The 26,846-nt window shown below is 38.9% G+C and overlaps 2 protein-coding genes across 3 annotated transcripts in view; one reads left to right on the top strand and one right to left on the bottom strand.

Moving 5' to 3' along the window:
• The window catches only part of TEN1 (TEN1 subunit of CST complex), a gene marked incomplete at its 5' end in the record, with an annotated part of 968,820 nt that overhangs the window by 431,121 nt on the left and 510,853 nt on the right, over positions 1–26,846 (top strand).
• Positions 1–26,846, bottom strand: part of ACOX1 (acyl-CoA oxidase 1) — an 832,154-nt gene that overhangs the window by 632,202 nt on the left and 173,106 nt on the right. Inside the window, exon 3 of one of the 2 annotated variants that reach the window (XM_044090502.1) lies at positions 1–124. This exon is cut by the window's left edge and continues 37 nt beyond it. The exons of the other annotated variant lie outside the window; for it this stretch is intronic. Coding sequence (XP_043946437.1) covers positions 1–124 — 124 coding nt within the window. The remainder of the gene's footprint in view (positions 125–26,846) is intronic. 2 annotated transcript variants of the gene reach the window in all.

The following is a 26,846-nucleotide window of genomic DNA, read 5'->3' as shown; positions in this document are numbered from 1 at the left end:
CTGCAGTTCACTGGCAAGGGGCAGCCATTTCTTCAACTGAGTGGGACTGCACTGGCCACGCAAAGTAGGAGTAAACATGCCGTAATGGAGAGCGAGGGGTTCCGGTTTGTTGTATGAACATACTCTAAAGGAAAAAGAAAAAAGGGGGAATCTGTACTTTATTCAGGTACTTCAGTAATAAAAAGCCATTTCCACAGCAGTTTCTTCTACTCATGAAATATGGATTATCTTTTGAAATTAAATTAAATTTTGGATAGATTTCCATTGCTGACAGGGCACTGCAAGCAAAATCTGCCAATACATTTATAATACAGTGTGTTTTGATTACCGGGTTTATTTTACAATTTAAGTTCATCACGGCCTCTACCCTGGTTACACAGTCTCCGTATTACATGGTTTACTGATGTACTGTTTCACAGAATGTCCTTTGCTCCATTTAAGGCTGCTATATCACTAAATTCAGTAGCCAACAGTTTACATTTACTTTTGGGAGCAGTAAGCTAAGCATCTGTATTATATTTATCAGTTGCCTGCATTCCAGCTCAACAAATGCATGCTCTTTTAAACACGGTTAACTGCATAAAAAATGGAAAAGAGCATCAGGAAAAAAGGATGTTAATATGTCAGTGCTTAAACGTAACCAAATAAAACGGGCAGTGCAATCTTGCATTTGTACAAATGAGATCAGACCTGCTCCAGCATGCACCGTTGTCTGCACTACGGGACTGCATCTTGTGTACCCCAAGATGTTATGCTCAAACTGGTACATTATGTTTAGAGCTATTTAAACACTTGCAATTAGCATCCAGCCTTGCCATCTCAATTCCTGTTTTAGCACCAGCCTTGCCATCTCAATTCCTGTTTTAGCACCAAACTATAAAGATAAGAGTAACATGCTCAGCTATACAAAACGTATAATTCCAGAATGTCAACTTGCCATGAAGAGTAGGGATTACTTAAATGTTTAACCTAAAGATTTTAGGTACTGGATTTTTTTATCACAATGACGGACAATTTTTTTGGGTGATAAGGCCTACAAAATTACACAAATTTATGGATTAAACAATATAAATAATTTAAAGAATTACAGCACATGCAGCAATTCTGAGGAGAAGACAACAGAAGAGAAATCACTTAGATCAGTTGATGGGGAATCGTAATTTACTCCTGGTCTGGCACTTATGCCCCTATTAGTAAGAGGGAGGTTTTTGTAAATGTTTGACCATTCACACCCAATTTATTTATACCCATTACAAAACCTATGGGATCCATACCAATCCACTACATTTGAGCAACATGGCTAGGCTTTAAAAGGCCTTTGGGGCCATTAACTTAATAATCACTATGATCCTAGGAAATGTAGATACTCGGACCACCTCTGATGTTAGTACCCAGTCCTATGAAGAAAAAGGACAGCTCAGATTTACAAACCACTGAAAAACATATGGACTTATGATTGAAAGTACCTATGTGCAATTTGAAAGATTACAAAAATATTTTAAGCATACAAGCACAATGAAATAGTTCAGAGAAATAGTTTTGAGTTTCATGAAAGCACAGTGATTATATGACAAAGTTGCTAAGTTAAGGAAAATTAGTCCAATAATATAATTATGGAAAGAAATGACTGCAAGCGTTAAAAGGACAGAATGTGGAAAATATTATGAAAGTACACAAAGGAGATTATTATCAGAAAATAACCTGATACTTGAAAATGCTTTAAAAACTGCTTTCCCAGTGGAAGTGTCAAACATGCTACATTTGCAAGTAAGGCAGACTGCAACAGAAGAAATACATCTATGGTCATCGTTATCATCAGCCCCCAGTTTTACACTGGGTTATGGTGCTATAGCAACTATTGCACCTCTCTCAATTCAGTGCCACTTCCATACATTCTTCGACAGTCATGTGAGACAGGTCTTCTGTCACAAAATCCATCCATCTCTTGGATGGACATCCTTATCTCCTTCTTGACTTCTTCCTGTCTCTCCCAAATCTGCTTTATCGAATTATCTTCTGCTTTCCTGCACGTAGCTGAACCACATCATTCTTCCTTGACCTTCTCCGCAACTGGATCTACTCTGGCTTCAGCTCTGATGTTCTCATTTCTTCACATCTCCTGAAGTGTGCATTCTACTTGTTACAGGTACTTCACTTCCAATACCTTAACGTATTCAAGCCTATAGCGACTTTTTTGTACACTTCTAGTTAACATCCATAGCTACTTATGGAGTCCAGAACTTTCTTGGGTTTGACTTTAACTTACTAGCTTATAATAGGCAGAAATAGAAAAGGCAAACATTTATTAATAAAAATGATACCAAGACTGTTAATCTAGGATGTCCCACAGTAGAAAAGCCTTGATTATATTATGCTTTTTAAGTTGGTTTTCAGAAAATGCTCTTGAATGCATGAATGTGTGCCAGTGGTAAGAGGTGCAACATTCCACACCACATAGGAATTAATGAGGTAAGCATCTCCAGCTGTTCTGCCTTCAACGCCCAGGTTTATGTGCCACACAAAAGCACAAGTCACATCACTGTTTTGTATACCTCACCTTTCTTTTGCACACCACCCCTGACATTTTGTGTCAGTTGGCTGGCACACCTCTGATCCCAGTTCCGGCCTCCATTTTTATATTCCCTTCTCCTTAACAATATCTCACAGATCCCTGAAACTGTTAACACATTCCACTATTTTCACTTCTGACTTAATTTTCATTCCCTGCCTGCCTCAGATTTCCTTCATTTGCTTTCATGACTACCATGTGCCTTCAGTTTTGCATTCCAATCCTCTATGGTTTGCTGAGATTCTGCTTATGCCACATCATCTACATACAGAAGCTTTGATGATATGTCCCCTATTAAATGTTTGCCGATGTAGTTCATCAGCAATATGAACAGGAGGGGAACCTCTCTATGAGTCTGAAAACTGTTCATTCTTGTGTCAATAGATCTCTGTAATTAACAGTCCAAATGGCTATTCCTAATCTCCAGTTTCCTCTCTCCATGATTTGTCTCACTGCAAACATCAATAGTGACCTCAAGAAGGCAATAGCCAAAGTGCTAGTGTTTTTTTTTTTTTTTTTTTGTAATTAATTTCCATGGAAGACATTATGATTTGATGCACACAAACTATGGGGCGACTGTGCATAGCATATTATTATATTATACTATAAACTCTACTGTGATCTGAATCCAAACTGCTCATCTCCCATCTTATTTTCTATTCCTCTTGAATATTTTCCGAAATTATCCTTTCCAGCATTTTCATGCAGTGTGACAGGAGTTTGAAACCTCTGTACAGCCTGCAGTTGTAAATATCCCTTTTGTTCTTGGACACTGGCACTAGAATGCTCACTTTCCATTCATCTGGAATATGCCTTTCTCCCCCCCTCCACCACCTAACTGTGATGAATACTCTCAGCAGCCATTTCTCCCCTAATGAACCCAAATTTATCATATTCATTGTGACTTCATCTGACCCTACTGCTTTCACAGACTTCACTTTTCCTAGTGTACACCATACTTTTTTCTAGGGGAAGAGGGTCTTGTCTTTCACTGGAGACCGTGCATGCGACAGTACAAGCCTCTAAGTTTTTTTTTTCACTTGGAGGATTCTTGAAGTATGCTTCCATCTGCCCTTGCAACCTCTGGACCAGTGAGTAGACTGCTGCTGGCATTCTTTATGATGATGTGTGCTATCTGTCTTTATGTCATTGCCTCACAACATGATAGAGCTTCCTTGTGCCATTTGCAGAGCCTTTTTCCGGAAGATAAATGTCCCCTGACTCCTTGTTCCTTTGCCATTTCAACTGCTCTTTTAGCCTCTTTTTAGCCAGCCAGTATTTTTCTTAGCATGGTCTGCCTTTTTTTATCTCTCACTTCTTCCTGCACTCCACCTTTCTTTTGACAACTTCGTGGCCTTCTACATTCCACCACCAGCTTTTCTTATGTACAACATTTCGGGGTCCTATCGCATAGTCGAACTTTTACAAGTTCGAACCTCATGTGGTCGAGAACATACATTTGAATTTGTAAAAGTTCGAGTGTTAGAATGGAAATCTCCATAAGCAGAGGTTTCCATTCACTTCAATGTGGTGCGATCTCAGAGTTGGCATATTTAAGTAGCGGGGGGTATGGGGGTGCAGCCCCTCACGTGGGGGTGTAGGGGGGCTTCCCCCCTGCTTACAACAACTTATTGTTTTGTCTATTGTGTAGTTATTTTTTTTACATACTCGAAGTTCTGTAACTTCGAGCATAATGGTTCGACCATTAGGTGTTCGGACTTACAGAACTTCAACTATGTAATGTATACCCCAATATTTCTACATATGGCTCAACATCAGATCTGTTCCAACATCTTTACACATGCCTTTTTTTGAGACACTGCCACTCATCTTCTGCTTCACCTCTTTCCTCTTTCTCTTCAGGTATAAAGGCCATATGCATCTCCTCGAATTCCTGTGCTTTTGTTCTTATCAACTTCCAGGCCTTCAACCTAGTCTTCATTGATCTTAATGCCTTTTATCACCATTGCTTGCAGAAGATTGTGACCATCAGTGGTTTATGCTGGCGGATGATCTTTTCACTAGGTATGACTTTACAGTCTCTAATTCAACCTCAATACATTTTTCTTACTAGGAGGAGCTCTACCAGAGTTGCATGTTGGGCACTTCTTTATGTGATCTTGGGAATGTCTCTCTCTCTCTTGGTTAACCAAGTGTTAGCCTCTATTAAGCTATTTGCAAAACTGAAGTCAGGAAAGGCATTTCCTTAATTATTCCTGTTGCCCCAAAGTTGAAAGTATAGTTGTGCAAGTAAACTTACTATAACAGTAAATGTTCACATAGACCATTGTTGCAATAGCCTAAGCTATATGGGACATACCCTGCCAAGGACTGGATCCCCAGCCAGCATCCAAAGCTTTAGGTTGCTTTCCATGCATCCATACATTTAAAGAGTCACAAGACAGTAACTGTGCAAAAATCGACACGAGTGCAAAAATTCAGAGTTTTTCTGTCTCAAATAGAAGGCAGGCTATTTGCCCAAAACAGCAAGTTATATGCTAGTGGAAGGGGGAATAAGGGGAACCCTTCACTGGCAAATAGATAAAGGTAGAAAAATCAACCTTAATAATAAAAACCCCACAAGAATTTCAAGAAGAGTTGGGGGCAGGATAGAGAGTGTTAATACTGAAACAGTGATCTACTTTTATGCTACATTTACTTATAGAGCTCCACGGTGTTTATAATTAGGTAACTGTTGCAGTAGCTCAAGCTATGTGGGATGACTGCCAAAGCTATTAGTCAGGGGAGATAAAGGTCAGAGTCCAGGAGCCCCCGAAATATAGACGTAGCGAAAATCTGTTGTTGATCAGGAGAAGGAATTAGTTTTATAATGCTTAGTGAAAGTGTGTTCTGATGACCAAATAGCCAACACTAAAATCTTGCTGACATCCCTTTTACTGCTGACCATATTTACTTGCATTTTGTACCATTGCATTATTATTTGTTGTTTATACCTCTTGAATGCTGTTGCCTAGAAGTGCTTAAGAACTGCTTAGACTGACTAAATGTATGCATCTTACCTCTCATTTAAAAGTCACTATTTTGCAATGTTATAAGTGTTACTGCTAGCTATTACTGCCTATTTGAATATAAATGCTGAATTGCTAACTCTGTTTCTCTCCTCTACATTTTATCTCCCTTTCTCCCCTAAGTACCCAGCTCAACCTATCCTGCTCCTGATATAACCACAGCCTACCTGGTGTGTTAAGAACCCTATCCAAATCCTGTGGCCTCGTCCTCCAGTTTCCTGTTTTCTGCACCCTCTTATCAAGGAAAGAAATAAGTATGTTATGGACTAAATCTACCTGGTAAAGCATACCCCTATCCATGACCTGTTTCAGGGCTCCAAAGTTCGCTGGGAGCCTGAGCAGCCAGCTGCCTTACCCCTATTCTGTATCTACCTAACAGCCTACACACCTCTTCCACTTACCTTCACCCCCTCTCACTATAGATTTATTTTTCTCCACTCTCCTACACTACTCAGATCCCTTACAAACTCACCTACAATACCAGAACTGCCCACTAGGGGTCACCCTTCTCCCATCCATCTATCACGCCCTCTCTCCTTGTGCTATTTTTGTAAACTCAATCTATTTACTAAGCTTCTTGCCTGTTCCTATTCATACTTACATTGTGCCTTTTCAGTTTGTACTCCTCTAGCAGTCTTTTTCCCTAGACTCCCCCCTCTATCTTAAACCTTCCCCACTCATATCCTGCCTTCCAACCTGTAGTTACCTGCATTGTTGATTGTTTCCTCGCTAACTTCACTTCCTTTGTCTCTACCCGTTCCGTTCGCCCTGCGGGCACACTCCGCTCCCCTACCCTACCCCCAAATCCCACCCACCCCCAGTGCCTCTACATTTCTACCTACCTAGCCACACCCAGTCACCTTTTCCTCCAATCACAACCTCACCACCATTAACCAATCTTCTCTTTTCCCTCCATATTTCTTTTTAACCACTCCCTTTCACAACCACCATTACCTTTGCCTTGCAATACCACACCCACTACATTTGTACTAGTAACTAGAACTTAATATCCACCTTTACAATGTATAAACTTCCCACCCTAGTATTCAAACATACCTTACTCATGCTCTCACTTCTTCCCCCTTTAATATTAGCACACCTTATAACCTCTTACGAACACCCACTACTATCACAGCTTCCCAACCCAACTAACCAACCTACCTCTTCAATTCCTACTTACCAAAACCATCACATCAACATCACTTCCACACCTAGCTATCTTTTACCTAAATATCATAGGATAACCCACATAAAATATGTTCACCTAAATCCTAGAAGGCTACCCCTTCCTCAAAGTAAATATACAAACACTGCATATCTAACCCTACTACTCTCACTAAACAATGTCGATATTCACCCAAACCCAGGTCCAATTAGCTCCTCTATAAATCAGACCTTTAACCAAAACCCCACTGCTAACCCCTTACTTAAAAAACTTAACTCACTCTCAATAGCTAACCTCAACATACGTAGTGTTAATAACAAAGCAACACAACTCCATGCTCTCTTAGAACTCTATTCCTTTGATATTATTTGTCTAACAGAAACCTGGTTAAAACCTTCAACAAAAGACACTGAAGTCATCCCTCCTGGCTATAATATATTGTGTCTTGACAGGGTATCTAAAAAAGGTGGTGGAATAGCTATCTTATTTAAATCTAGCCTTCAAATAACAACTTTCCACCAAAAACCTCCTCAGGACTCTAATGCTGAAATTCTTGTTACCAAACTTAAACTAAAATCAGTCAAATCTATCTTTATTATCTGCATCTATGTCCCCCCCAGGAAATAATATTTCTACCATCAAAAACATCCTATGTTTGATATCACCAACCTTACCCCAAGAAACAATTATCCTAGGTGACAAACATTGACTGGCAATCTTGCAACAACAAACACCCTACTAGCCATATTAACCTTTATGGGTTTTCTCAAACTATCACCTCCCCCACTAGAATAAATAAAACTAACAAAAAAGAAAGTACCTTAGACTGGATACTCCCCAACAATCAACCCCATACTTATGAAACAGGAACCCTCCCTGATGATATATGTGATCACTTATTAACTTACATTATCAGGCTCAAAACCAACCCACCTACCCAAAACATAATTAGAACAATCAAAACCAAAAAAAACTTCAACTTGGAGCTATTTCAAAGTGAACTGAATGCATGTAACTGGTCCCCCTTAAAACACCTTTCTCTTGATGAAGCTGTAGATTTCTTTAATGCTAAGTTTCTGGCCACACTCAACTACCATGCCCCCACTCGCTCTATTAGAATTAGAACTAAATCTGCCCCTTGGTTCTCAAAAGAAACTAAGCAAAAAATCCATCTCAGAAATAAAATCTGGAACAAATTTCGCTTAACTAAAACACAACAGATTACCAACACTACAAACAACTGAGAAATTAGACCAAAAAAGCAATAATGACCGATAAAAAAAACTATTACCTGAAATCTCAGCAAACTCGCCAAAATAACCCACAAAGGTTCTGGGCAAACATAAATCAGTTACTACAGCCAAGTAAACCTATCACACCCAACCCACAAGGCTCTGACAAAGAATCACAACCAAGTTGCTAATGACTTTAATTCCTTTTTCACTGAAACAATTCAAACTCTAGCCAGTCAACTCTCTAGCAAAAACACAAATATATCTAACGGCAACTTAAACCCACCTCCCCCATTTCTTTTCCAACCTGTCCCAACAACTTACATTCTTTCCCTTATCAAAAAACTCAAACCATGTACTCCCTCTGCTGACCTACTACCCACAGAATACTTGCAATTAGCAGCCAAATCCATAGCCTATTCAATTTCCATACTGATCAACAGAACCATCACTGAGGGATATGTCCCTAAACTTTGGAAAGTCTCCCATATTATTCCTCTTCATAAGGGTGGAAATTCTACTGAAATCTCTAACTACCGCCCTATAGCCCTACTCTCTCCCTTATCTAAGATTATGGAAAGATGTATACACAAGCAACTGCTTGACCATCTTCTCCAAAATAACTTACTCTCTAATACCCAACATGGTTTTAGACCTTCCCACAGTACCACCACTGCCCTCCTCTCCTTTACAGACACAATCAACAAAAATCGTAACCATAATACCCTTTCCTCTGCACTTTTCTTAGACCTGTCCAAGGCTTTTGACATGGTCAACTACCAAATACTCATACACATTCTTCAATCTTTGTCACTTGAAATCCAACCTATTAACTGGTTCAAATCCTACTTAACTTACAGACATCAAGCAGTACTCTGGAACTCCACTCTATCTTCCCAGCTACCTGTTAACATTGGTGTCCCCCAAGGGTCCATACTGGGTCCCCTCCTATTTTCTTTATTTATCAATGACCTCCACCAAGTAGTTCCCCAAGCTACATGCATACAATACGCAGAAGATTCTACACTAATTTCCTCAGCCACATCTGTATCAGATCTTCACTCCCTTACACAACACATATTTAATTCTGTAGAAGAATGGTTTTCACAACGCTGTCTCCTATTTAACCCAAAAAAAACTAAAACTCCTTCTCTTCACACCTTCCAGTAAATCTCCCCATATAGACTTTACAATAGCATCTAAAAATGGCACACCTATATTACAAGATCCTACTACTAAACTACTAGGCATTACCATTGACAACAACCTTAACTTCGATAGCCATATAAGCAACGCTTTGAAAACTATTAATAAAAAATAGGCTCTCTTTACAGAATCAAACCTTTCCTCACCCCAGAATCTAGAATAACTATTGCCCACTCCCACCTTATCTCTCCCCTTCTCTATGCCTCACCCACATTTACTAACTTATCAAAAAAGAATCTTTTGAAATTAGAAAACTCCTACCACAACACAGCCAGATTTGCTACAAGTAACCTTTTCCGAACCCACCACTGTACTAATCTAAAGCAACTAGGCTAGCTTGAATTTCAGCAGCAACTAAAAATTAATCAACTAGCCATAGCCCATCAAATTCTATATCAACCTGACAAAACACCTATACTATCTACTCTTATTTACCCCTACCATAACCTAAAGTCCCTAAGATCCGCACACAAACTTATTGTAAATATTGACAAAGCAAACAAGGCTGAAGATTCCCTTTTCTCTAACACTGTTGGAAAACACTGGAACCTGCTTCCCTCTGAACTTTCTACTATTCCCTCAAAATCTCTCTTTAAAAAGAAACTTAAGCTCTACCTCAAATCACAATGGCTGTGCCCCTGTACTAATCCTGACTAACTCTAGCTCTTGACACATGACTAAATTCTAGACCTTTAAAACCCTAAATCTACTTCATATTTACATCCACTGATCTATTTCTCCTTCTTACTATCTATATATATTAAAAAAAAAGTGTGTTTTTTATATATATATTCTTTCCACATGTTATACCACTAGATGTACTTACATAACTGCTATTTTATTCTTACTTTCCTTTATCCTCAATTACTGTACATTATGCTAGTATTCTCCAAGAATGTCACTTGTAACAATATTTCTGTAACAATATTTTTACCATTTACGTTCTACTTACTGCATTTTTACACTTTATAACTATGTCACCAGTTATGTTTTCTTTTACTCTGTTATTTTCATGTATTTCTTTAATGTAAATTAATTTTAACTTTGGAGCTTATCTCCCCGGGCCTCTACTGAAAATGGACATATATCCAGCTAGACTAGCCCAGTCAACAAATGTAAAATAAAAATAAAATAAAATAAATAAATAAATAAAATACCTGTAGAGTCCATCCCTTTCCAGAAAGCTCAGGAAGCAACCATAGCCCTGTAGAATGGGCTTTGACCTTGAAAAGAAGGGGCTTTCCATGAAGATAACAACAAAAAGCAGAGAGCATGCAATAACCATTTGGAAATAGTCTGCTTGGACACTGGTTGTCCTTCTTACCCTTCAGAGGCAATGAATAGTTCAGTGGAACTTCTGAAGTGCCTTGTCCTGTCACAGTATTTGAACACAGTATGATGGAAAGACTTATTTAAAGTGAATTCTGAAACCAAATCTGGCATGCAGGAAGTTAGTCTATCCTTATGAAATGTGAGGTAAGGTTGAATCACCATAAGAGCTTTCAATTCATACATTCTCCTAAACAAAGTCAGAGCAGTGAGTAACACTATTTTCCATGTCAGGAACTTTAAATCAGCCTTATGAGTTGACCCCCCCCCCCCAAGGCAAAATCTGAGGTATCCACAGCAACAAATTGGGAAAAGCATGAGAGGGGGATTAGAGGACCTGGATAGACAAGTCAATTGGTCAATCCACAGTGAAGTTCCCTTCTGACAAATTTCACTACAGGATTTGGAAAGTTAAGAGGATGCTGGTGCAGAATCCATACTGTTTTGAGATGCCACTGAAAAGTTTCCCCATGTGTAATCTGCCTACAGAGATCATGAGAATTACAGAAACAATGAATCCTAACATTCTCATGAATTTCCTTGCTGCTGTGCAAACACTTGAGAGAAAACTGAAGGAAATGCTCTTTGTAAAAAAGTTACTTTCTCCAGAGGCAAGAATGACAATTTGTAAAGTGCCTAGCAGGCATCCTAGAAAGGCTATTCTGTGAGAAAGAATAAAATACGACTTATCCAAGCAGAGCTGAAAACCTAGGTTGTGAAACAGATTTCCGACAGAGTAAAGACTCTTAACAGTTTCGGGTAGAGTCTGCAAAAATAAGGCATATCCTCTTAAGAGAAAATCTGAATACCTTGTTGTAGACAAACCAAAGGGTAAAGAGGAGAACTGAAAATGTGAAACAGAAACTTAAAACCTTAAAAGGCATCTGAGGGTTCTGTGAATGGGTATATGGTGGTAAGCATCTTTCAGATCCAGTTAATAAGAAAAGTAGAGTACAGATTGGGGTAAGAGAGAGACTGCAGAATAAGCATTCTGAACTAGAAGCTTGACATGAAGATTGAGCAGAGGTATGTCCAAAACAGGTCTCCAGGATCCCCCTTCATTGGTACCAGAAAAAATCATTGAATAGAATCTTCTCTTTTTTTTGATCTTCTGGTACAGGTTCTATTATTCCTTGGAAAAGCATGTGAGCAATGATGAGATGAAATAGGTGAGGATGGCAGGAAAGTTCTAACATTGTATGGATGACAGCCACATTCAAATCTGTACCCACTGTAAAAGATTCCTAGTACCCAAAAATCTGCTGTAACCTGGTGCTAGAATGAAACCTGATGCTAGAATGAAAGATGTGAAGAAACATTCTATGGAAGGTTTAGAAAGCTGCCAAGGTGGGGAGGGGCTGGGAAAGAAAGGGTGGGATAATCAGGATGTCCATGCCTTCCTAATCCCATCAAGTGTGATTTTCTTTTGTCTGTAGAGGATGTATATCTGACAATTCAGGGCATGCTAGACTCATAACCTTTAGTGGCTTTCCAAGAGGGGTCTTTAAAAGGTTTAGAAAGCTGCCAGGGTGGAGAAGAGATGGGGAAGAAAGGGTAGCATAGTCAGTCATTTTTCTTTCATTGAGGCTGGGCCTGAGAAGCTTCTCTCCTTCTTTGAAATACCATGCTACTGTTTCTTAAATGGTTTTATATAAAATTATGCTGGACTAGAAAGGAAATTTCTTCTGTATTTTGGTAAAGGGGACTGAAAATATACTTTACTTCAATCTGCTTCCCTGTCATCAAATCGCTTTAGAATATCTGCAGATGAAGTACCAAACAAAATCTCTCTGCCCAGGAGAGCATTAGGAATTTCAGATTCGACATATTCAGGCACATTCTTTGTCCACTGACATGCAAAGCTATGCATGACTAATCCAACTGCTGTAGCCCTAGACACTGCATCAGCAGCAACATCATACAGGCCCTATCAAGGAGTGTTTACCACAATGACTGAGAAAAGCAAAGATAATTTAAATTTTATAAAAGGTGGCTCAACAATAAAACTTTTTTTTTGTGTGTCAGCTAAATACGTCAAACAGGAATTCTGACACATGAGCCTAACAAGTGAGAGTTCTAACTGCTAAGGTTAAAGAGGTGTAAACCTTTTTTTCTAAATTTGTGAAAGGCTATGCCACCCTAGACAGAGGGAAAAGTTAATTGTTTAGTGCTAGTATTTTTTGATAAAGAAATTACTGAAAAGTCAGCCCTGTGTTCATGGAAGATGTACCTGTCAAACTGAGATACCGGTTACAGTTGATCTGAGTTCTAGGAATTGGAGGTTGGCTATCAGAAGTACTGACTGCTACAATTGGGGGTACAGCCAGTGGTTTGGGGCACCTCTGTTGAGTTTCAGACATCTCCTTATGTTCCCATTTAAACAAGTCATTCATCCTTCCAACAGTAACAGAGGGACAATTCCTCCATAAGTAAATCTGAAGAAATATTTTCTTCAGATTCCGATTCCCAGTTTTCAGGAAGAGAGACTGTGAAAGCATAGTCTAAACCAACCTCCTATACATCAGAATCTGTAGTGGAAGGAAGTTTGTTTCCTTTTCAATGAATAGAGGCTGCAGAAACGGTCTGAAGAGATTTAAATGTCTTAAATAGACATTTGCCTAAAGAGAACAATTCTGCTTTTGATTCCTTGGACACAGGGGTGGAGAGTGGAAAGTAGTTTCACCTTCTGAATCTTTTTCCTAGGAAAAGGGTTGGGAGGGTGGCCTAATGGTTAAGGTGTTTGCCTTACAAACTCAAGGTGCAGGGTTTGAGTCTCACAAGGGATAACTGGCTAGGCTTTAAATGGCTCGCAAGAGCAGTTAGCCTAGTACTAACCTATGAACCTATTTAAAAAACCTATGAGAGACTGAAAAAAAATCATCTGCTCAAGTGTCTGGTCCTCTTCCAGTCTACTAGGCACCTCATCACTAACTATTACCTGTAGGATGGCTACATCCTCCTCCCAGCCCAATTGATCAAGCATGGTTCTCCCTTGTATGTAGAGGTAGAGGATATACATTTGGCCCTTGAGGGCATGCCAGACTCATAACCTTTAGTGGTTTCCCAACACCAGAGTGCTCTCAAACAGTAGCAGAACAGTCCAAGGGCTCAGATATGGTCATAGTGGAGTCATCAGTCAAGGGACAGGATAGAGAGGATGTCAAAAGATGGCAATGAAGAGCCCTAACAACTTTCTTCTCTGTGACTAAAGGAGTGACATCCATACCAGACTACATAGCTGGCCAAGTAAAGGTTTTAAGCCTCTTCAAAAAGTTTGAGAACACTAAACTGGCTCCCAAGGGTTTTAATTTTTGAAAATAAGCAAATGGTACACAACTGGACGTGGTGTTTTTCATCTAAAATTAAAAGACAGGCTGTGTGGAAATCAATAAAAGGGATTTGTTGTTCAGACAAGCACTTTCCTTCCATTTGTCCGTAAAAACTATTGCTGTTTTTGGCTTATGGCTGATGGAAAGGAAAGTCCCCAATGGGGTACTAATCTGACTAGTTTCTCAAAGCTAGTTGACTGCCAAACCACTAAAGACACAGCAATTGTGAGTTTGAATGGCATGCTCAACAGCAAGAAAGCTTGATCACTTCAAAGACGGCAGCACATTGAGTACCAATTAATTTCAGTTCTCCCAGTGGGAAAACAAAAACTTAGAAGACAGAGCCAGTGAACTATTTTTTCTGGGGAAATTTCAGTACATGGCTAATAAGTACACTGCCTGTATGCTAGCAAAAGAGAAATTAAGAGAACTTGAAAGAAAATCAGCCGGCAAAGGTGAAGGGAAAAAAAAACCTGACTGGGAAGAATTTTGCAGTTGTTCAGCAAAAAGCAGTACAAGCTTGAGCTCTGATGCAAGAAATGACTTACAGTAACCCAGAGAAAAAATATGTCAAATGTACTCAGAGCTGATTAAAAAAAACACTGATGCAGTTTATTAACTCAAACAACAAAATGCTGGATACAATGGTAAAAAAGTTTTAAACATATATTCAGATGAGGTGATAAAACTGCAAAAATCGAAGGTTGAAATGAAGAAAAGGCTGGCTGAATATGAAACTACTTAAAAAGGGATGTTTTAAAAAATAGTAGAATTAGAGGACAGCGCATATAGGGAAAATGTGAGATTGTTGTACCAGTGCACCTAGAAGGAACAAACTGTATTAAATTTTATGAAAGCACAGGGCACATCATGTGTATGCTCCAAACCTAGCCACGAGAAAGCAACCTAGACCTTTTATAGCAGAGATGCAATCCTACTAGCAAGAAGGAGTTGATTCTGACAAAACTGTGACAGAAGAACAAAGTACTAAAAGTGGGAGACAGTGGAGTATTTGTGGAAAATGATTACTCACTGTACACCGGACAAAAGCAGAGTAAATTTATCCCACTATTCAAGTATGTAGAAAGCAGGAATGACATTCAAACTGCTGTATCCAGCTACCTTCAGAATATTATGCAAAACAAATTTCACAAACTGGATAAAAGCCCAGTTTACATCTCACAGCAGAATTAAAATAAAAATAAAGCAACAAACTGACCACGGCTCGGTGAATTCAAACAGTTTTAATAAAACACATAAGAGTAAGCGCTTTCATGATTTACAACTAATCGCTTCTTCAGACTCCATTTATACAAATAAAATAACTAAATTTAAATTAATACTGATCAATCAGATACTACATCCTATATGACATCATTAATTAATAATTAAACATTCTAAGCTTTAAAGCAGTATACAAAAAATAGTAAAAAAATGTGTCATATAATTAAATCAATAAATTCAATGTTTCAGAGACCTATCTTTCAGGAAGGGTTTCAGTGAATCTACACCATTTAGTCCTGGTGGTTTATCTGCCTGTAGTTGTAGTATCCATTTCTGCTCTATTTCTTCTACTCTGTTGTTTATATCACCCCCTCTAATGTTTTGTTCAATAATCTCTAGTACCATAAAATTAAATATATGTTCCGTGTCCTCAGTTAACAAGTTTCGCTAGATCATTAGTATCCTTCTTGTTAGTTATATCTCTTAGATGTTCTAATACACATTCTTTGAGGCATCTATTGGTTTTCCCTATGTAAAAAAACAAAACATTTAGTACAAAAACTGAAGTAAACCTAGTGCTGTGTTTTACACTCTGCATAGAAACTAAAAAGGAACTGCTGGAAAGACCCGAATTTCTGGAACCAAAGATGCACCAATGCAAATAAAATGACAATTTTACCTAGGTTTCGTCTTTAATGCACGGACTTCTTCAGAAAATAACATCTCTCAAACCCACTCCAACAATACATATTCACACAACTTCACACACCTCCACATTCATTAACCAATTAAATGAATTAACTAGTTAAAGCTATATACATCTACACCTTAAAAGTTATTGTAAAATACAAACTTTAAAAACTAATCTAATACACACTGTCACATGAATCTCAAAGGTTCACAATATTACACTCCTTATGAAAAACATGAATATTAAAAAAAAAATATATATATATATACACACACACCTCAATGTCCTGTGTATTAGATTAGTTTTTAAAGTTTGTATTTTACAATAACTTTTAAGGTGTAGATGTATATAGCTTTAACTAGTTAATTAATTTAATTGGTTAATGAAACTGGAGGTGTGTGAAGTTGTGTGAATACATATTGTTGGAGTGAGTTTGAGAGATGTTATTTTCTGAAGTCGTCTTTGCATTAAAGACGAAACCTAGGTAAAATTGTCGTTTTATTTGTGTTGGTGCATCTTTGGTTCCAGCAATTCAGGTCTTTCCAGTGGTTCTCTGTTTGTTATTTTTCAGTAGTTTGTGGACTCTAAATTTTGTTGGTCAGAGTGGAGAAGATGGAGAAACTGGACTCTGATCCTGAAATTAAGGGGCTGCTTGAGCGCATTAACCAGCAATTATCCGAGCATGGTAGACAGATTAAGCAGCTAACAGAGCAACAACAGTTTGTTAATGGAAGTTCGATGTTGGGAAGTTTGAGAAGTTTGGGTGTTCCGTTGACGCAACCCAATTCTTGAGGCTACTTCTCAATTGATTCCTGATAAGGCGAATGCTGGTGAACGGACTTGTAATATGGGTTTAAATGGTAGTTATGTTTGTGGTGGTAATTCAACCTTCAATAAAATGCAGTGGAAGGTTAACAACTTTAATTTCCAGCAAGAATGTGGCATTAAAAATGTGGCTAAAAAGGTTAATCAAACTTTGGTTAGCCGCATGAAAGATTTTGAAAAAAGTTGATTAATATGAAGAAATTGCAAATTGAGAACAGTTACTTGCAAAAGAACATTGAATTGGGGATGGTGCCGTGAGGGCTGCGACTTTGGAGATACCCCAATGGCATTGACAGGAAGGCAGAAATGGTTGAAGAAGTGCATCAATTGTTTGATCGGACTGGAATCGAGCTTATGAAAATAATGATTAAATATAATGACTTGCTCATAGCTCACCATATACAAGAATTAGAGGAGGAGAATGAATTTATTTTGGCGGACTTCAATTTTGAACATTATCAAACCAACTATAATAATATGTTGGCGAGTATTGATTCTAGTTGTACCAGCATATATCAAAGAAAATTAAACAAGATTAGTAGAGATACGAATGAATATAAAAACAAGAAGGTATATACGTTGTCTGCAGGTAACCCATGGTCACAGAGGAGCAATAACCAATGACGAGCCGGAGGCGGGACAGGAAGTGACGAGATGACAAGATGGCTATAATAGGGAAGTTGAGCAGAACGAATTCCCGTTAGATGGAGGTCCCAGACGGTCAGAGAGGTTGCGGAATCGCAAACAGGGTGGTCAGCAGCAAACGGCAGATGGGAGGTACGAACATTACAGCAAGAGGCGAGACCGAAAAAGTGGAATTATCCACAGCAGCATCGCGACCCGCATCAGGGTGGATGGAAGTAGACTGCCTGAATGATCCGCTGTTAGAAGTAAGTGTTTATTCAGAGCTCGAGTTTCCAAGCAGTGGGACACTTAATGTTTTTGACACTTTGAATTTTTCTGGGCAGCATTTCAATCATGCTGAACTGAGAAATAAAGATGAACTAACAATGCGACAAAAGCCTGTGTGTATGGACTTTATGGACATTAATAGTAGTGGTACAAATGAAAGTGATTTAATAATACCTGAATTTACATGCGATGGCGAAATGTGTAAAATTTTGAATGTCATTGATGCAATGCAGGGGGAAAGAAATGCTGTTTGTTTGAGTAGTCCGTGCATTATTTCAAACACTCATGGGGATTATAAGCCATATAATTATTCTAGTAAGACGATAAGGTGCGAGCATGCCAAATTATTATCAAAAGGTTTTTTTCTTTATACCTTTAAGAAGAGGACGTTTGACTGAAACTTTAATAGATTTAAAAATGTTAACAAGAAAAATGAATATAAGGATGTTTTTTGACAATTATCACAAACAAGAAAATGTTGGTTTAAGGAAGCCAAGTAAATTTAATCCGCCCCCAAATGGGATGGTGGCTTTGTATGAAAAAGCTTGTGAGCTGGATATAAGGGAATATATGAGAGAAAGTAGAAGTATTGGAAAAAAGAAGGATTTTGATAACATCAATAATTTAGAAGATAGAAATGAAGAAAAATTGTTAAAAGATTTAATTAATGATACGGCCCTAAGTTTCATGAAACCTGATAAAGGGAATGGCATGGTGATAATGGACAAAAATGATTATATAGATTACATGTTAAGTATGTTAACTACTGATATATATGAAGAGAGCAGTTTAAATCAAGTACACATTGCATACTCAAAAATAGATTTATTGACTGAGGATTTATTAATGCAGGGGCAAATAGATGAAACTGAACATTATTATTTGATGAATAAATTTCCTACAGTTAGCAACATTTTTGGTATACCAAAATTGCATAAAGGATTGAATAATATCCAATTCAGGCTGATTGTTGATGGGAAGAGGAGTAAAACGTGTTTGTAAGTTTTTGGATTTTTATTTACAAAAATGGTTAAAGGAATTTGGATATATAACAAAGGATTCATTGCATTTTTTTGAGAAGTTAAAGGCAGTGAAAATTAGTGATCACACAATTTTGTTGACCACTGATGTATGTAATTTGTTTTCAGTCATCCCTAATGAAAATGGGTTGGATTGGCTGGAGAAACAATTGGTAAAAACTGGTGTATATGAACAGGAGCATATTAATGTGATTGTGACTTTAATGAAGGTTGTGTTGAAAAAAAATTATATATTTTTTGAAGGCCATTATTATAAGCAAAATACTGGAGTGGCAATGGGAGCCACTGGTGCTCCCATTTATGCCAATTATATAATGTCCTTCTGGGAGCAAGAGTATGTCTTTACTAGTGAATATATGAAACACATACAGCAATACACCTGTTTTTTGGACGACATATTTGTGGTTTGGGATGGATGTGTTGAAACCATGAAGGCCTTTATAGAATATATAAATTGTACAGTGGAGTTTTTCATATTCACTTATGAATATAGTAATAAGGAGTTATCATACTTAGACGTAAAATTGAAAGTGGATCAGATTGGAAAGCGTTTGACATCTGGGATTTATAGAAAATCTACATTTTCAAATTCGTATTTGAATTACCAGAGCTGACACCCTAACCATCAGAAAAAAGCGATAGTTAAAGGTCAAATGGTTAGGGCAGCCAGAATGGTAAGTGAATATGAAGAATTTCTTAAAGAAATTGAGTTTATTAGGAGTATGTTTGTTAAGCGTGGATACCCTATGGCTCTATGTGATTCCATTATGGATGAGATTAAATATAAGAGAGCTAATGGAGTCTATAGAGCAATCCTGGTAACGAATGATAATGTGATTTATCAAGTGGACATGCATCCGGTAGTGGAATTGACAAATGAAACAAATATTACCACTGAAATGAGTGAATCATTGTTTTTTATAACCACTTATAATTATGACGCTGAGTATATAGTTAATATTATACATAGCAAGTGGAAACTGTTGAAACTGGACAGTAATGTATGGGGAAAATTGAGTAATCCCCCAAAAAATGTATTTAGAAAAGGGAAGTCATTTAAGCAGTTATTGGAAACAGGTGCTAGTACTGTTAATGTGATTGGTAACCCCAATCGATTTAAGGGTAATTTTAAGTGTGGTAGATGTAGCACATGTAAGTACATTTTGGTTACTGGAGAAAAAATAGATGTTGTGGGTGTGTCCATTGGTATATATGGACACTATGATTGTTATATCAAAAATGTTGTTTGTATGGCAAAATGTGAAGATTGTTTGGCCTTTTATATAGAGAAAACTTGTAGAACATTTAGAGAAAGAGAGTCAGTGAACATATATTGGATATTAGGTAAATGAAAAATGCTAATGCTTTAGTTAGACATATTGAGCAATATCCAGAGCACAAATAAGTTTTGTATATTACAGCAAATAAAAAAGGATTGTCAGGGTGCTGTCTTGGATGTGCATTTAGATATATGTGAAACAAAATGGCAGCTAAGATTAAATGCTACACTGTTTCCGGGTATCAATGACAATATTAGTATGATTCCTATTTTAAAATTAAAACATATTTTAGGATGATTTATAGGTTTATAGGTTCATAGGTAGGTACTAGGCTATCGGCCCTAGGGCCCATACAAGCTTAGCCAAAAAATGTACCCTGGCTTTCGCCACCCAAGAAAATAATTTTCCTGTGCCCCTGTCGAGCAGAGCCACAGAAGTGATCCCCGGGGTGAATTTCCCATTTCCCATCCAATCATCAAGAATTTTCTTGAAGAGTGCTAATGAGGAGCTCTGTTTGACATAGACAGGTAGTCTGTTCCGGAGTATGGGAAGTCTCTGGGACAGGAATCCATCCCTCCAGCATGTTCTGTTGATTGTGGTGACAAGGTTAAGGTCCCTAGAGCGTGTAGCTCGGAGGGAGTGGGATTTCTTTAAGTGGAGCATGTCCAACAGCTCTGGGTTTGACATAGCTTTGTATGTTAGGCAGAGATCGCCCCTGAGTAGGCGATATGCGATGGAGTAAAGCTGTAGTTTTTTGAAACGGTCTGCATAGGGCATATGTTTGAGGCCAGTAATCCTCTTTGTGAGGTATTTCTGTGGTCTTTCCATTTGTTGTAGATGTCTTGTGAGGTACATACCAAAAGGGGCGTTGTACTCTATAATGGATCTAATGAGTGATGAGTAGAGGGGAACAATGACCTCTTTTTTTCTGGATGAGAATCCTTTTGTGATGAGATGAGCCACGTAAAAGGATTTCCTGATCACTGTGGTGATGTGATTATCAAAGGAGAGACTACTGTCCACCTGTGTCCCAAGGTCTCATCACATTTTCGGCATTAAGTAGACTACCAGCTATGTGGTAGTTCATGGGTACAGAGTTTTTACCAAAGGGGATGACAATACACTTTTTGGCATTGAGCTTCAGGCCATGGCTTTGACACCAGGTATCTGTCTCATTGAGGCCCATTTGTAGTTTGTCCACATAGTTAGGAGTTTTGATTATGGCTCCTAGTTTGCAGTCATCTGCAAACTTTGTTAGCCAAAGACCTTCTGTGTTGGCCTGCACTTCAGAGAAGTAGATACCAAACAGGAGAGGACCCAGGACTGAACCCTGTGGTACTCCACTTGTCACTGGTCTGATGTCGGATTTGGAATCCGCTACTTTCACAGTGTGGGTTCTGTCCGTGAGCCAGTTGGCAGCCCATCTTGTGACATAGGGATTTATACCTAGTTTAGTGAGCTTATCTATAATTCCAAAGTGGGGGATGGTGTCGAAAGCTTTGGCGAGATCTAGATAAGCTGTGCGAACCATTTTACCCTGATCTATAGCTTTGGTGACTGCTTCAAAGAAGTCAATCAGGTTTAGGAGACATGATCTGCCTTTTAAAAATCCAAACTGTGCAGGGTCCAGAGTTTGGAGATGACCAATGTCTTTGTTTATGAGTTCCATGATGATACGTTCCATGGCCTTGCAGACCAGGCTCGTCAGGCTAATGGGGTGGTAGTTCCCGGGGTCCGTCATGGCTCCCCCTTTGTGGAGTGGGATAACTGTCGCGGTGCGCTATTCAGTGGGTACAAAGCCTGAGGTGAGGCTATGATTGAACATGGTACTTAGGTAGGGTGCCAGTTCATTCTGTAGTTCGTGTAGAACGCAGCCTGGGATATTGTCAGATCCCATGGATGCCGTGTTCCTTGGCTTTGTAGAGTGTGTTTTTTACCTGTGCAGCCGTGATTATAGGAACTTTGCATTCTTCAGGTATAGAGATGGGCCCTCTAGGGGGTGAGAGGGGGGGGGGGTAAAGTTAGCACTGAACCTATCTGCTAGGATGTTGGCAATATCAGCTGGTTCTGTATATTTAGTGCCATTATGCTGTATCTCAGAGCAGATCTGAGTGTTCCCATTTAGATTCTTGACATAGCTATAGAATGCTTTGTGGTTGTCTTTAGAGTCAGTGGCAATTTTGTTTACGTAACTAGCTTTGGAGGATTTTATGAGGGATCTCAGCTTCTTACTGAGGATGACCAGGGAGTTCCTCCAGTCATGGGATTTTACTCTTTTTTGCAACAGTTTCTTTCTTCTGTTGTAGAGTTTGTTTATGGCAGAGGTCCACCAGTTTGGCTTCCTTTTTTTAGAGGATAACATCTTGGTTCTATTAGGGATAGCATGATCCATACACTCGTGTAAGTGCTTATAAAGTGCATTTGTGTAGGATTCGGCAGTCACACCTCTATTGTCCGTCTGCATGGGTGTCATGAAGTTTGCCACTTCTGTCTTAAGAAGTGTGAAATTGGCTTTTGAGAAGTTTTTTACGATGGTTTCCCTAATTGGGGTTGGGGGTGGGATGTGGATGTCTAGGCTGATTAGCTTGTGGTCAGATCTGACCAACGAGGAATTGACCTCTGGTGTGGAACACTGGTTTCCCATGTTGGTAATGACCAAGTCTAGGATATTGCTGCCCCTGGTGGGGGTGTGAATAAGGTGATCCAAGGCATTGGAATTTATGAATTCTAGAAGGAATTGACCTCTGGTGTGGAACACCGGTTTCCCATGTTGGTAATGACCAGGTCTAGGATATTGCTGCCCCTGGTGGGGTGTGAATAAGTTGATCCAAGGCGTTGGAATTTATGAATTCTAGAAAACGTTGAGCAAGAGAGTTGGTACAGGAGTAGTTTTCCCAGTTAATGGTGGGGTAGTTGAAATCGCCCATTATTAGGGTGTTGGGTTGTACCCTAATACTTTCCAGTGTATCAAGAAATGAGGAGTGTGAATCCTGGGGCATGGTGGGGGGTCTGTAGCAAGCTACAATTTGGATTGCGGTCTTGCCCAGAGTTAGTTGCACTTGGATGATCTCAGATGCATTATGCTGTGCAACTAGCCTGGAGGTGTGGATATCCTTAATGAATATGGACACGCCTCCGCCTTAAGTGCTTCTTTCTGGGTTACGTGGCTGAAAGGTGTGGTATGAATTGAAGCCTGGTAATGCAGGGGTGCTCTCTGGTGCTTTGAACCAGGTCTCTGTCACTGCACAGATGTCAATGTTCTCCATTTTAAGGAGTGCCTCGAGTGAGTGCATTTTGAGGTTTAGACTTCTAGCATTGAGTAGCATTACCCTCAGATTTTGCTTGTTTGTACCTGTTACGGTGGTGAATTTGTCATTTGAACCTTTTCTAAAAAAGGCACTATAGGGGTTGCAAGAGTCTTAGCCAGTATCCGGAATCCTAAGGGCGACAGGTGCAGGCCATCTCTGGCAAAGCATTGTGGACTGTCAATCATGTCGTCCCAGGCAGATAAATACTGGATCCCCATAGAATGACACCAGAAGCTTAGCCAATTGTTGAAGTCAATCATTTTGTCCTTGTACTGTGACATCATTCTGGGTGATGGCAGGATGCTACTCAGGGTTAGGGTCATATCTGCCTGGGATACAAGATCGGAGAGCTCCTCCATGTCTCTTTTCATGTAGTCCAGGGAGGTACATCTCAGGTCATTCACGCCAACATGGACAATGACAGTGTCATATTTGTACTTATTGTGGAGCTAGTTTTTTTTTTTTAAATATTCATGTTTTTCATAAGGAATTTAAGTATGTTTTGATGGGATACATCTTACTCATATAATTTCAAACAGAGTTAATGTCACTAAAATGGAGGGGTGAGATGTATGGTATTATATTATATCTCAGGACATTGAGGTATATATATATATGGATCACCTTTATATCCCCAAAATCACGTTTCGCCGACACACTAATCACAGACACCAAAAGACCGACAACAAAAAATACCGACAACGCAAAACACCGAAAACCATTACACCAACACACTACACGTAAACAACACAGTACACTACATAACATATCCACTATCCCTAACCCAAACCCTAACCCTAAGGTCCGACACTACCGCACACTTACCCTACCTGCACCCTAACCCTAACTCACTTACCCACCCCTAACCCCAAGATCCGACACTACCGCACACTCACCCTACCTGCACCCTAACCCTAACTCACTTACCCACCCCTAACCCCAAGGTCCGACACTACCGCACACTCACCCTACCTGCACCCTAACCCTAACTCACTTAACCCACCCCTAAACCCACAGTCCCTCACTATCGCACACACACCCTACCTGCACCCTAACTCACTTAACCCACCCCTAAACCCACAGTCCCTCACTATCGCACACTTACCTGTCCGCTCCCTAACACTAAATCCCTCACTCGATCGCACACTTACCGAGTCCGTCGGGTTCTCACCTTGTCGGTCATCTGCGTTGTCGGTGTTTTCGTCCCGTCGGATTCCGTGTCGGCGAAACGCGTTGTCGGGCATCTGAAGGTGACCCATATATATATATATATATATATATATATATATATATATATATATATATATATATATATATATATTTTTTTTTTTTTAAATATTCATGTTTTTCATAAGGAATGTAATATTGTGAACCTTTGAGATTCATGTGACAGTTGTGTATTAATTAGTTTTTAAAGTTTGTATTTTACAATAACTTTTAAGGTGTAGATGTATATAGCTTTAACTACTTAATTAATTTAATTGGTTAATGAAAGTGGAGGTGTGTGAAGTGTGAATATATATTGTTGGAGTGGGTTTGAGAGATGTTATTTTCTGAAGACGCCTGTGCATTAAAGACGAAACCTAGGTAAGATTGTCGTTTTATTTGTGTTGGTGCATCTTTGGTTCCAGAAATTCGGGTCTTTCCAGTGGTTCTCGGTATGTTATTGTTCAGTAGTTTGTGGACTCTAAATTTTGTTGGTTACAAAGGAATGAATTGCATGGCATGTAGCTATCTGTATAGTAAACCTACCTTTTCACACCCCACTTTGAATTTTGATATAGAAATGATTACTATTTTTTGTATACTGCTTTAAAGCTTAGAATTTTTTAATTATTAATTAATGATGTCATATAGGATGTGGTATCTGATTGGTCAGTATTAATTTAAATTTAGTTATTTTATTTGTATGAATGGAGTCTGAAGAAGCGATTAGTTGTAAATCATGAAAGCGCTTACTCTTATTTGTTTTATTAAAACTGTTTGAATTCACCGAGCCGTGGTCAGTTTATTGCATTATTTTTATTTTAATTCTGCTCTGAGGTGTAAACCGGGTGTTTATCCAGTTTGTGGAATTTGCTTTGCATACTTTTTGGAGTGTTCTCTTATTGGGACATGGCAGAAGGTGAAAATACCAGTGGAACCAGAGGAAATCGTTATGGACGTTTTACAGGGTTGCTTAATATGGAAGGTAACCCCCTTATAAAAAAAAATCCAGTTTTTCCAGCTACAACAAAATAAGTGACTGATCATGACACATACATGCATTTTATAGAGACTTTTAGGAGCCTGGAAAACAAACTTTATAGCTTTAAAAGGTTGCAATGGCAGAGGTTTCACCTTGAGGCATTCTTAAAATACAAAATAGTACCCAGAGGACTGAGGGTGCTAACTATGCCCACCTATGGTGAAACCTATCCAGACTTGCTACAAAAATGGCAGAGCTTACATTTACAATTAAGTTATGATTACAGGCACCTTTTGATCGAATATTTTAAACCTCATGAAAAAATGTTGGCAGATGATATTGAAAATCTACAATATGAACTAGCTAATAACTTTTCTGCTGAAGTTATAGGCAGTAAATTGGATGACTTATTCAACAGTATATTGAATTATGAGAAGCGACTTCAGAACACTAAGATCGGGAAACTACAACGCGATTTGAATGACTTCCAATGTAAGGAGGTCTTCTTATGGCCAAAAAGAACAACTAATGCAGTGAGTAATGACAAATCTGATAAAAGAACGAATCCATCTAGCACAATTAATTCTGAAGAAGGTATTGCTTTAAGAAATACTATAGCATGCACAACCAATAAGAATGCATCCACAACACACGTAGCGTATGTACCAATAGAACTTGGGAACAGTGAGGAAGAAGTTTCCTTGCTGAATACAAGCGATAAGAGAACTAATGCTGCTACTAATAGTAAAACCAATGGGATTCCATCTGTCTCCACTTTTTTAGAACTGAAGGAGACAACACAATCGTCCATCTTACCATTTGTCCTGAGCAATGCGCTGCCCATAAGGGAAAGTACAGTTGTGTACACTTACCATAAATGTAGATGTTCGAGTGTATTCACTGTTGCAGTCATTACATTTGGGTAATCCTGCTGGCAGGTTGCCCTCAGTCGGCCTGAATTCCAAAGTCCTGGGTCTTGCGTCCGCCGTCGTCGCCCCTTCCCTGACGTCAGGTCATCAGGGGTATAAAAGATGCGGCCCACGCCATTTTCTTTAGTTTTTCTTGCCCCAGATGTCAGGTGCCCCCTAAAAGGGTAGCCAAAATTTATATATATATAAACTTTACCTTCCTCTACAAGCAAATACACCACATATGTTGTATAAATCAAAGAAGGAAAGATAGGTTCCATCAGAAGAAAGGGGGATGGCGGGTGGATAACCTGGACTACAACAGTGAATACACTCGAACATCTACATTTATGGTAAGTGTACACAACTGTACTATGTTCTTCGTGTTTCACTGTTGCAGTCATTACATTTGGGTAAAGTCCCAAAGCTATGGTTGGGAAGCTGGCGCTAAACAGCGTTAGGAGCAGCTATGAGGCCCTGCAGAACTGCAGTGGCAAAGCCTGCCCTGGATTTAGAGTAGAGTGACAGATGATAGTGCTTTGTAAAGCTGTGCATTGAACACCAAGTAGCAGCCTCTAAAATGTCTTTGGTTGGTACTCCCCTGAGAAAGG

Source organism: Protopterus annectens, chromosome 12.part0 (assembly GCF_019279795.1).
Source record: "Protopterus annectens isolate FY-2018-M chromosome 12.part0, PAN1.0, whole genome shotgun sequence".
In the NCBI taxonomy this organism is placed as follows: Eukaryota; Metazoa; Chordata; order Ceratodontiformes; family Protopteridae; genus Protopterus; species Protopterus annectens.
The sequence above is the reverse complement of the archived record's forward strand: the minus strand, read 5'-3'. Positions and strand labels throughout refer to the sequence as shown.